At 39.7% G+C, this 13,613-nt stretch overlaps 1 protein-coding gene across 4 annotated transcripts in view; it reads right to left on the bottom strand.

Annotated features, from left to right (window-relative positions):
- DOCK1 (dedicator of cytokinesis 1) overlaps nucleotides 1–13,613 on the bottom strand; it is a 511,572-nt gene that overhangs the window by 412,227 nt on the left and 85,732 nt on the right. For all 4 annotated transcript variants that reach the window (XM_042460991.1, XM_042460990.1, XM_042460988.1 and 1 more), the window contains exon 2: nucleotides 11,144–11,227. In XM_042460991.1, coding sequence (XP_042316925.1) covers nucleotides 11,144–11,227 — 84 coding nt within the window. The remainder of the gene's footprint in view (nucleotides 1–11,143; nucleotides 11,228–13,613) is intronic.

The raw sequence follows: 13,613 nt of genomic DNA on the forward strand, positions 1-13,613 counted from the left end.
CCAGTGGCATCCCTGCCGCTAGTGTCACCTGGTGTGGTGGGTGGGGCTTCAGAGGAGAAAGGCGTGGGCACAGGATCGGTCAGCCCGAGCATGCGCCTGCACCTCTCCCTGACACAGCCCCTGTCTTTGCCGCTGCCCCCTTCTCCTCAGAAAGAAAGGAATAGCAGCAAGGACCCTAGAGAAGCATGCACACCTCCCAGTGGTCTTTGCCACTGCCTCCTTCTCCTCAGAGGAGAAAGGGGTGGCAGCAAGGAGCCCAGAGAAGCATGCACACCTCCCAGTAGTCCTTGCCACCGCGTCCTTCTCCTAAGAGGAGAAAGGAGTGACAGCAAGGACCCTAGACAAGTCAACCTCCCAGTAGTCCTTGCCACCGCGTCCTTCTCCTCAGAGGAGAAAGGGGTGGCAGCAAGGACCCAGAGAAGCGTGCACACCTCCAGTAGTCCCTTGCCCCCACGTTCCTTCTCCTCAGAGGAGAAAGGGGAGGCAGCAAGAAGCCCAGAGAAGCACACATGCCTTCCAGTAGTCCTTCTCACCTCCACCTCTTCTGAGAAACAGGCGGTGGCAAGGAGGTGCCAGGCGTGCGCGCATGCTCAGCCTGGATCCTTGCTGTCAGTGGAATGTGGCAGGGATGGTGCGGGGGGCCTACTGAGTGGCACCCCCACCTGTAGTGTCACCTGGTGTGACCAGCACCCCCCGCATCCCTCCCAAGTGACTATTGCTTTTGACTAGTATGAACCCAATTCTATTTTCAAACAGATTGTGCAGGTAAAGTCATACGCATCCACCAAATTTGCAAGAAGAATGCTCCACCAAATAACTGCCTGGTGGACAGGTGAGAAGGCCAAAATCTGCATGAAAATGGAGGATGACTCTCGGAACATGGAGGGATGAATTGTCCTGACCATGTGATGTAGCAATGACTGAGATGTAATGTATGTATTGCATCAATAATGACTGCTCAAGGAGCTTCTGGTGGCCCATATATGGCCCACAGGCTATGGACTAAAATATGATGCTGTTTCAAGGTACTTCTCACATGTTTTTTCATCAGTAGCAGCTGAGATTCCTGAAAGCAAATGACAGCCTTCACGTCTCTTAATTCTGGGTTAGTTCCAACTGACTTCAGCAGAACTGCTCCCAGGAAATAGTGGTTTGTGTACTAGCATAGCAATACTGTAAAATAAAATTTTAAATCCTCATAAATAGGTTCCCAGCACAACCACCCAAGTCAGAATCAATTCCAATAAATGTGCAGGTGTGCATTACTACAGGCACTGCACTGCTGATTCCATGATATAGATGCAAATAAATAAGTTCCAAAAACACATAACCTATTATTTTGCCTGAATGTTTGTCCTTGCAGTATTAATAGGCTAGCAGCACAGTTAAGTTCTCTCTAGTCCTCCCACTCAGCTTTCCCCTCTGAATTTGACCCTACACAGTTAGCAACATTGGCCCCTTCAAAACCTAAAATCTTTTGAGTAATGCTCAAATAGGAACTTCTGACTATTAGTGCACTGCTTATACACTCAAGTTCTCACCAGATGCACCAGGCAGCACTTTATATGGAGTATTTACTAAGACCAGCCCTTCCTATTGGCTCAAAAGGACAGGTAATCCTGTTTCTGCAGTAAGCAAGACAGGAATATCTAGACTGAAATAATTAAGGCATTCACTGATGAATCATGCAGTGGTGGCTCCTGGTGCAAGTAGGGCTGTGAGTATCTCTTCCCCACTTTCCCAGCCTATGACTGGATGAACATTTCAATAAATACATTTTCAATGGGGTTTTTTCCCTTTTCTTTCCTGCACTGCCTACTGCAGTAAAAACTGATGCACTCTGAATCACTGTGTGAAGGTACCAGAAACATCCCTCCTTTTTCAGCTAGCTTTACAGATTTTCCCCATTGACAATCCTATTGTGGTATAATTATTTCAGCTCATCAAAACATTTCTCACATTTGTGGAGGCTGGACAGTATGCCAAGCAAACAAAGAGGTAATTTCTCATTCATTGTGCCCCCAAATCCACAACACATCTGCAAGTGATCAGCATTATGTGCTTTTATTGCTAACAAGCCCACTCTGGTTTAGTATGACTGTTTAATTAAAAAAAAAAACATAGACAATAGTCATTCACATAAAGTGATGGTACTGTGCCAGGCAAATTGGGAGGGATCTTTCATAGAAACAGCACAAAACTGGCAAGCAAACATGCATTGTAAACTGTTCTGCACATCAGCCTCAGTACATACTGGTTCCCACCCCCAGGGCCAATATTCCAGAGAATCCAGAGACAAGATATTTACAACACTAGTCACTTTCAGGATGTACCTACATAACTAATTTTTTTCTCATTAAACCCTTACTTTTGTGCATGACATAAGGAAAGGTAGCCTCTCTCTAATAATAATAATAATAATAATAATAATAATAATAATAGGATTTATTTATATGCCGCCCAATCACTGGGAATCCGGGCGGCTTACAACTGAGGGGGGATAATAGACGGTTCCATGCCCTCAGGCTTACAATCTAAAAAGACACAACACAAAAGGAGAAGGCAATGGTGGTGGGGAAGGGGATCAGGTCCAGCATTCTTCTCTCCCTCTGAGGCCTGGACCAAGGCAGATGGACTGGAGGGAGGGCACTTCTTCTTCAGGCTAGCCCTGATGGAGCTGTGCCAGCCTATTTTCTCCCTCACAGGCTGAATGATGACAGTTAAAGAGGGAGGGCGCTCTATCTTCAGGCTAGCCCTGATGGAGCTGGGCCAGCCTATTCTCTCCCTCACAGGCCAAAGGATGACAGTTAAGGAGGAAGGAGAAAGAAAAAGGAGATGCGGTTCAAGTGAAGTGTACTTCCTTTGCATGCAGAAGGAGGTCCCATCACTTGCATTATCAAATAAAGCTACAAAAAGTCCTGCCTGGAACCCTTGAAAGCCTCTGCCAGTATGTGTTGACAGTACTGGGTTAGACAGACCATTGATCTGATTGATAAGGCAACTTATTTGTTCCTAGATTACCAACTTTCCCCAGGAAGGCTACAGAATCTATGTCAGTGGTTCCCAACCTGTGGGTTGGGACCCCTTTGTGGGTCGAATGACCCTTTCAAGGGGGTCACCTAAGACCATTGGAAAACACCTATTTAATTACAGTTATGAAGTATCAATGACAATAATTTCATGGGTTTGGGTCACCACAACATAAGGAACTGTATTAAAGGGTCACAGCATTAGGAAGGTTGGGAACCACTGATCTATGTTAAAACTAACCTGTTTTATAGTCAAGAAAACTGCAGACAAAAAGCAAATGCAGAAGACAGCCTTCTTTTTCACTCTAGCTGTCAAAACAGACTGAAAAGATTTTTCAGCTAATTTATTTTCAAGCCACCTAACAAGAAGGCTGCTATTAATATTCATTATGAAGATGCTGTTCTCTGGAGTTCCTTTTGACGAAAAGCATGGGGTTTGCTGGACTGGGAAGGCAGAAACACAACTACCATAAGTTCTGGTCTGAGATTCTTATCCATGAAATCCTTCAGGGGTGAGAGGGGTGGAAGGCAGGAAGTAGTTTCCAACAAGGGAACAGAGGTATCCCAGGTATCAGATCAAAGATTCAGTCACATGGCCTGCAGAGGGATGAAGAAGCCCTAGAAATTACTGAACAGTACTTCCTTAGGCTCGAGGAGGAGGCTGGAATAGTTCTCATGATAGTGGCTGCCAATGGAGGGCAACCTTGACAAGAGGTCTCATCCACTTGGAGTTGTAAAGAAAATTGAAAATTAGAGTGCAAGACCTCAAAGAAATTGGCGGGTCATTTTAGCAGGTCCAAAACACAAGGAGGAAATGAAGTGTCTGGACTATACTGAAGACCAAGTGCTCCTTTCATGATTGGACTTAAGGCACCTCAATGGGCAAAAATAAAGGTTTAATCTTCTTTAGAACGCTGTGTTTAATTGCAAAAGCGACATCAATGAAATTACTGCCCAGAAATCTATCACTGATTGATTGACTGACTGAATGTATACCCTGCCTTTCTCCTGAAATCATCACAGTAGCCTCCAGAGGTTGGTAGCGTGGGAGGTCCAATTCCAACAGTAAGGACAGTTAAACATCAGTTTCCAATGACACCACCACAGACAACAATTGACCCTTGGATACAAGATGATGGAGTTCAAACTTTTTTCAAAGGGTAAGGTTTTTAATAGGCAAACACTGGCAAAACACAACCACAATACAGTATTATCAGAGACCCAGCTGTTGATGATGATCCTTTTTTGGCAGGTTGCTTTTTACCATATCTTCATCCTACAACAACCTCAAAGGGTTTATGCATGTACTTGTCAGCCGTTCCAAGAGCAGAAAGCAAGAGCAGAAGCACCTCAACTCAGAAACATATCCTGTATAGCTTCAGGAGCATCAAACCTACCAATTATTTTTTTTTTCAGCAGAATGAAAAGAAAGCATGCCATATCCAGATATTGCACCAGGAAACTGAAAATTGGGATTGATCCTGTGAAAACCTATTTTAAAAACTCACTGGCTATTAAGGGACACAGGGTTGCTGCAGTGCTGGGTACTTCCTTTGGAGGCCAGTGAGGAAGCATTTTGCTAACATCTGCATCACCAGTTGGGCCAACACAGTATCCATCCCACACCAATGGGGCTCAGCAAGGAGTGCAAGGAATGCCAGGTGTTACAACACCTTGAAGAACTCCACGTGGAAGCCATTTAAAGAAATAGCGAGCGATTTCAGGACCTGGATCCAGAAATAACACTCTGGGCTTTCCAAGATGGCTATATCCCCTTTTCCAAGGCATAATTGTTTGGTGGTCAGTCACCAGCTTTTGAATATTCTTTTTTTTTCCCATTCTAAAACTTGCAACAAAGCAAGTTGTATTTACAATTTAAAAGATACAGGGAGGGAAGATAGATCTCATATTGTTCTAAACTTGTGTTCTGGTGGCCCCATCTTCTGATTGAGGGACATTCATTGCCTAGGGCTTAGTTATTATTAGAAAGAGTTGTAAGCTAAAATATGCTAGTCTTTGGGACCTTTGGCCTCATCATAACTGAAAAGTGACATCCAAGAACATTGGTGAAAAGTTAAATTAAATTAAATTAAATTAAAGTTTGTGTAACAGATGCGTTTTGGACACAGTAATATAATAATAATAATAATAATAATAATAATAATAATAATAATAAATGTCAATCACCTCTGGTGCTCAAGCCTGGTGTATCTTACATTGGCAGAAGTTGGCCTATTGTATTTCGGGGGGGGGACCACCACCACCCCACGGATGACAAATTTTGTGGGACCTCAAGTCCCATTCTCCTCAATGGTGGTTCATGCAACCATGTTGGTGCAACCACATGCATACACAGTTGAGGAGAACAGGGTGGGACCATCCATGGATGCTCCAATCAGCCATTGGCAAGCCTATGGATAGGAAGACCCAACTGTAGTTCTTCAGCGCCTTAACCAGCTCACAGCTACAGTATCTGTTGATGTTACAACAGCACAGGACCAAACTACATGAATATTAAATCTTAAAAAAAAAACAAGCAGAAATAACTTCAACTGTTGATCTCCTCAATCAAAGCACATGATAAAATGTCTTTAAAAAGAATTTTTTTAAAAAAAAAACACCACTTCTCCTAATACTGCTGTTTGGGACTGTTCCCATTGGATCCAATTCCTTATCTCTGCGGGTAATAACATTTTTTAAAGTTGTCATCATCTGTGGGACTGTAACAATGTTTCTGATTAATATTCTCTTGCTGTATGGAAAGATGCATGTAAATGTAAATCCACATGTTTTAAAAGTCAAAACCATTACTGTGTGCATTTATCCATTTTTAACCTTCTTTTTAAAAAATGAAATAAATTCTCTAGGCTGAAAGTGGAAAAAGTGCAACATACATAAATCAAATCTTTCTTCCACATGATCTGACCCACTTAACTTCCCAAAGCTCCAAAATCCCCCCTCCCAAAAAAGGTTCTTCTAAAATATTCTGATTTTAAAAATGTCTGAAAGGGCCAACATGCTCTGAACAACAGTTTCCTTAAAACAAAAAAGCCCTCAACCCTCACAATCCAAACTGTCCAGAAGCCAGGAAATATAAACTACTTTTTACCATTTCTTCTAAAATTTACAGCTTCATCCAAGAACATTTTCTGCTGTTTTGAGTGCCAAAATGCAATGCTATTGTCCAAGAATACACAACTACACAGAGGGTGAGTGCCCTGCCGCAATGCCCAAATTGTGGCTCATACTACCTGAAGTGACAGTGTATTACTTCCAGCCAACATTTTGGATGATTTCCAGCTGAATTGTTCTTTTGGTTTCTTAGGGGACAGTTTGGAGACTTGGCCCCGGGGGGGGGGGGGGCCTATGGTAAACAAAACACTTCATTTTCAGGCAGTTTGGGCGACTTCTGGGCACATTTCAGGCCAAAATAATTCACTCAAAAATTGGCCTGAAAATGTTTTTAAAAAATGGTTTGCGAGGTGGATTACGGGAGGCCTCAGTGGCCACAGTTAGAAGTCTCAAGGGCTGAATGCAGTCCATGGGCTCCAATTTGCCTACTCCTGCTCCAACACAGGGGCAGAAACTGGCCTCTACTAACCCACCTGTACACTAAACACTGAATAATAAATGTAAAAATATAATGTGTGTGTATATGTGCCTTCAAGTCACTTGTCGACTTATGGCAACCCCATGAATTTCATAGCGTTTTCTTAGGCAAGGAATACTCAGACGTGGTGATGTCAGTTCTTTACTCTGAAATATAGCCTATGGTACCTGGTACTCATTGGCAGTCTCCTATCCAAGTACTAAACAGAGCTGACCCCACTTAGCTTACAAAACAAAAAAGGATCTGATGCCTTTAGGGTATTTAGGCCATCCAAAAGAATTAATCAAAACAGCAGCAGATGAATATATATATCAACACAACATTGTGTAATAGAGCTATAAGCAGAAAAAGAAATTAAGTGCAAGTATTAAAATTACACCACAAGACAGAACTAAGCTGGTGTTATCTTGAATAATAACGCAGTAAAATATTTTAAAACCATGGAGAAACAAAAAGCTTTTGCCTAGAGCCAAAAAGCTTCCTTTGGATGTCAAGCAAACTTCTCTTTAGAAAAACAATCCAGGGATTAACTGTTACCATTTTAAAAACGAATCTCTTAATGTCATCTTCCAAGTCTTGGAATGAGGAGGGAATAGAAGAGGGGCTTCTGTAGATAACCTTAAGGCATGGGTATATAAATACCTACCAGAAAGAGGTGTTCCATGAAGTACTAAGACTCACATCATGTGAAGTTCTATCAGTCAAGACCAGGTACCCAAGACATCCTTGTAAACTTGATCAGCCATTCTGTGCTCAGGCACCTTGCTCAAGAAGGGAACATTTGCTACCGCAATAGTTAAGAGTCCCCTTCACACAACATAATTATAGCACTATACTGTAATTCGACTTTAACTACTATGGCTGCATCCTACTGAATCTTACAGATTACAAATTAGAATTCTCAGCCAGAGAACTCTTGTGCCTCACCAAACTATAAACCCTAGGATTCCATAAGATATTGCCATGGCAGTTAAAGTGGAATCACAGCACATTGTTTTTATAGTGTGAAAGGGCTGAAGGCCTCAAATCCAACAATGATTTCTTCAGGACTGGTTACACAAAGTCCTCCTTTAAGAGGATAGGGCCAGAGCAAACACTGCAAACTGCAGATTAACAACTGAGTATGACTGAATATGCCAGCACAAGGCTTCCCCACAAATAACTGGGGCTCAAAGTATGAAATCTAACCAGGTTAAAACTGAAATCAAGCAGGTAAAAGCACTTGAGGAAGTTCAGTCAGGTAATCCATATAGGAATTCAAGTAAGAAAACTTTGCTGTTGTCAGTGAAAGATGTCTAATAGGTTATATAAAAATGCTCCGTGCATTATTCTTAATTTTTAAAATATTTTTCAGTCTTCTCAACTCAGATGCATTTTTGTCACAGAAAATTAAAATTAGAATCAAAAGTGCTTAGTGTTCAAAAGTGCAGTTAACCAAAATATTACTAAAATAACTAGAGAAGATCCTTAGATGTAAAGAAGTATCACAGAGCACCAAAGTCAAGTTCATTTATACTATTTTATTTCTCATTTCTATGTATGGATGTGAAAGCTGGACACTGAATGAAACTGAGAGGGGAGAAACAAATCATCTCAAATATGATGCTGGATGAGACTTATATAGACCATGGATTACCAAAGAGACAAAGAAATGTGTCCTAACTGAGGCTATTGTATTTAAGACACATCCTGAGAAAACAGGCCTCACTGGAAAAAGTAACAATGCTGGAGAAAGTTAAAGGCATTAGAAGAGGTAGAACATATTATGGATGAATTGATTCAATACGAATGGTTGGCAAAGTATATACTTAACATAGATTAATGTTGCAAAACAGTGAACACTTAATGATCCTGCATCTGAGAGCTTGCTTATTTTTCAAGAACATATTAAAATGACACTGAAGGATCCTGTGAACAGGCAATTCCTGCCAAAATTGTGTGGATGTATGCAATGTCGAACACATAACAAATAATCATTTCAAAACCAAGGTGAGTTTACTCCAGCATCACTCCAAGGAACTGTGGACAATGACTGCCATTGACAGAAATGTTGCATTGTTACTTTCCCCAAATTTTAGTACATTAAAAAAAACTCCTTAACTAAACCAGTTTTTGTTGTACACCTCACTAATAATAAGCCATATTTATTTCAATCCAGCCCTAAAAAGAGATTCAATAACTAATCAGTCACAGAAAGAACTGTGCAAGATGTGCATAATCTATGCATTCTGGTTATGTGCAAAGCACAAGGTAGATTAAACGCCTTTCAGCATTTTCAGAGGCACCTTATCCTCCTTTTAAAGAAAGCCAGAAAAGGCCTATATAAAGATGGGATACAATAGGTGACAGCTGCACAGAATGAAAAATAAGTAAGCTGTATGGGAAGGAAAATCTTCTGTAACACATGGTTTGGGATAACAATAACAACACAGAGGTGATTTCTGGAAACCCTAGTTTGCCATCTTCAAACAAAACTATGAACTATTGCACATTTAGCAATCCATGGCAGATGAGGAAAAGAAAAATATCAACATCTGAATGGGGATAATTTATCACTAATTTTCTTCTCAAAGGAAACAAGGTAATTTTTTTTCTGCTGTGAAGCCATGCAGTTTCCAAAGCCTGTTTGCCATACAGGATTTATTGATTGTAAAATTTGCACATGGTTATTTTGCACAGATAACAGCATTGTCTGGACAGGTACCAGTTTTATGTGCAGAAATATTATTTTCTATACAAAAAATACTGTTTCCTGTTCAGAAAATGCTGTTTTCTATGCAAACTACCATGCACAAATTTTGCACAGGATAGGTCCCAAACTGCAAAACTAATGTTAACTCAAGATTCTTCTTCTCAGGGTTTCTTGACTCTTGAAAAACATTTTTTTTTACCCTTTTTCCAATATTTTCTAATATTCTTTCTATCCCTATGTCTGAAGCAGAGATCTTCTCAGATCTGTTGGAGCAAAAAATGCCAAACAATAGATTGGTATTAGTACACAGCTTTTCTGTGCAGAAACATATTAATGCAACTATTCTATTTCCATATGCCATTATCTTAAGGCAGCATGCAACTGACTTTTAAAAATCGCATAAACAAATGAGAGAAAGAGGGCTTGCCATTCGCTATCAAAAGTGGAAGAGACCCCTCACTGTGTGCCTTTTATGCAAGCAGCCCTTCTATGGTTGTAAAGTGTCAGCTGAAACAGTGCAACTGCATCTTTAATTTGTGTGGAAAAGGTCAAAAGTAAAAAAAAAGAGGAAGAGCAAGCAAACATACATATTGATGAGAAAGGAAATACATTCCCCCATCTTAGAAAGAGCTTTTAAGAGGCGAAAAGAAATGTGAAAACAAAACATCTGGCCCTGCAATTGTTAAAGAACTCAAGTGTACACTAAACTATTGAAGCAAAAATAGAATACATATTAACCCCAACAACCAATGCTGAGTGAAAGCTGGGAGAAAGATTAAGGTTGCATCTACAGGGTAGAAATAATGCACTTTGATACCACTTTAACTGCCATGACTTCATCCTAGAGAATTATGGTATCCATAGTTTTGTGGCACAGCAGCACACTTTAGTAGAAAAGAGCTTGTAAAACAACCAATTCCAGGATTCCTTAGGATGGAGCTGCAGCACTTAAAGTGATGTCAAATTGCAAATTTCTACAGTGCAGATACATGCTAAACCATTGCTTCTTCCAAGAGTTAGGCATTCTATCTAAAAGCTGGGAATCTATCTGGTTTCAATTTTCTACACTGAGCAAATCACTTTCTTTCTCAGCTTTACCTACTCCGAAGGGTTGGAGCAGGTAAAATGGGGAAGGACAGGATCTTTAAAGCTGCACTAAAGTCCGGGGGGGGGGGGGGGGGGGGAGATATAGAGGCAATAAATAATAAATAAAGAGTTCTGTTTGTCACAAATGACATTCAGTTATGATGAAGAAGAGAAATAAATACATTATTAATGCAAAATTAAATGAATACATTAAACATTGTTCTACTTCCCAATGAAGGACATGCAGATATAAGTGGTTTAAAAAAAATCACTGAAGAAGTATGATACACTTCCTACTATCTTGCATGAAAGCATAAGCTATTTGAAAGATAAATATCTTCTATGTTTTCAACACCTTTTTATAAAAAAAGGACCCTGTATGTTATTTCAGATTATCCTAGGAACATCTATCACCTTTCTAACCACTCAACAGATGCTACAAGAGATCCATACAAATTAAGCAACATAGGCATCAATCTTGTTTTTGCAGAAAAAGAAAATAAAGGAAGAGAAATTTGCATCTTAGAAAGGTTATTCATCAATTCTCACATGCCTGCTCATTTAATGTGTAGTGACTGTCAATTGTGTGCCCAAATAAATGCTTCAATATTTCATTGGGTCTCAGAATAGAACTCATCTGGTAAAACAGACAGACAAGTTAACTCAAATGGTCAAAATCATGACTAGGAGAAAAATAACTATGAACAAAACATTTGTTCCACTTGCCTTCATGAGTTTCCAGTATGTGCACAGTGTCTCCTATTTGCAGAGACAGCTCATCTGGCCCTCTGGCATCATAATTGTAGAATGCTAGAAGGGGAAAGAGAAGAATGGGAGAGGAAAGGTCATGTTTTTAGCATAAAATATACTGCCAGAAAAAAACAATACAAAATTATTGGAAACTTGAAAATAAATGAAAACACAGTTCCAAACATTACTGTTTAAATACAACTCAGTCACTATCCTGGGGTGTATCTAGACTGTAGGAATAGTTTGACACCACAAATCCTGGTATTTGTAGTTTTACACTATCTTTAGCCTTCTTTGCCAAAGTGCTGGTGCCTCACAAAACTATAAATGCTATGGCAGTCAAAGTGGTGTCAAACTGCATTATTTCAACAGGGTAAATGCACCCTTAGAAGAGTCTAATGTGCATATTAACTTGATATGGCTGCCTATGATACTGTGGCCATACAAACTTATAATGTATACCCAAAGTACACCCCAATGAGTTCAGTCCAACCTGAAAGTACTGAAAACTGAACAGTTTCATTGAATATCACCCATAAAAATCAGGACAGAGATCTGAAATGATTCTTCCTCCCACATGTATTCTCCAAGTAAGGTTCATTCAATGATCATCTGATCAGGCCTTACTACCTGGCCAGCAGTTTATTGCCAGCAAGCCTTCCCGGAGGTTTTATCTCTTTTGTGAAAATTCAGACATTTGCTGAACCAAGTGGAAATGCAACCAGTTGGGGAGGACTTTCTATATAGCAATGGAGAGCATGCCCTGTGTCTGAATAAGTCACCTGTCCTAGATTCTAGTATTAAGATATGTTTTTAAAGATCTGGGCCTGTATATGACCATAGTAACTGACAGCATGGCAGCAGGAAAGGGAGTGAGGGTGAGATGGAATATAATAGAATTAATGATTTTAGAAGGAAGGAAGGAAGGAAGAAAAGAAGAAGAATTTAAGATCAATATTGTTGTGTTTTACTGTACAGAGATACAGAATTTTTCATTTTGAAAAAACCTAACATCACCCAATGCATCACTCCATATAACTGAAGAAGTAGACCAAGTCTATGAAAGTTTATGCTACAACATATTTTGCACCTATGATATGCCAGAATAATTCAAGTTATGTCCCTGAATTCCATCACTCAATAAAATTATTAATATATTAATAATACACATAGTTAAATGCATAATACACATATCAAATGAGTATGAAATTTTGTCCATTGGAACAAATGGTACAACCCAAAATGAGACAAATTTAGGCAAGAGCATAAGAGTATATATTTAGATAAATTAAAGTATATTTAGATAAAGTAAATTCAGGATGTAGCATTTTATTGTACTGAGCAGTGTGTGTGTGTGTGTGTGTGTGTGTGTGTATAAGCTATTTACCTGAAAACAATTCAAGGGTCATTATTTTCTAGAACACCCCCTCCCTCTACTCCCAGCAAGTAAGAAAACTCAAATGACAAACTATTTTTCTGAACTACAGCATGACAATAAAGACCTTCAGATACCAGCTAAATCTCACTAGGGCTATTTTGAGTGCTCACAACTTTAGATTTGAAGTTGAAAACAAGCAGTTCTGGTGAGAATTTACCTTTTTTTCCCTCCCAGTAAAAAGAGTCTACAATCACTGCCACTGGTTTCCTAGTCCTAGCTCCTCGTTGTCTTTTTTTGCACTCTCCACATTTCCTCTCTCTTCTCAGATTAGCAACACAGATACCGATTTACATCAAACCTAGAAGCACATCCAGAATGGGACAACATGCCAAGACTCCATTGCAATTTGATGCAACCAGATTTGGCAATATGAGCAGTTTAAGCAAAGAAATGTGAAAGAAATGTCAATGAATTTTATCATACCGTACAAGTATAGTTAACAAAGCAGATGTGCTTCTAAGCATTATTTAATAGAAAATTTAGTGCCACAGGTAAAAATAACATGGAAAGAATAGGGAACGGTTCCTACATCACAAAACAGGAGAGTAGTTCAACATGTTTCAGGGAAATTTTTATTCAGAACTAACAATATGCACTGGTGAAATGACACCTCCAGGTCAGGTAGGCCCCAAAAACATTTTAAATTTCTTGAGACCACTTGAAGACTTCTTCCAAAATGCATCCAGGAATGACATTTTTTTTCTTTCACCAGCTTCTACTTTTTCTATGATTTCCATTTTGGTGGCCAAAATTATACAGTACATCTATTATTTTTTAAGAGGTTAGCTGGTGAGGCAGACTTATTTCTCTCCTCTTTATCTCTGTTTTGCTGTTCACACAAGCCACTAAGAGATCATGGAGGCACACACAGCTATATATAGTAGAATTGGCTAGAGAAGAATCCCAATTTTTCTCAGCTCAAACTTTATTGCATTGTTTACTGCAGACAGACTGCTGCCATCCAACACTAAGAGTCTTTCGCCAACCTTCCTTCAGCATGATCCTAAA

The sequence above is a fragment of the Sceloporus undulatus genome, chromosome 3 (genome assembly GCF_019175285.1).
Source record: "Sceloporus undulatus isolate JIND9_A2432 ecotype Alabama chromosome 3, SceUnd_v1.1, whole genome shotgun sequence".
Classification (NCBI taxonomy): Eukaryota; Metazoa; Chordata; class Lepidosauria; order Squamata; family Phrynosomatidae; genus Sceloporus; species Sceloporus undulatus.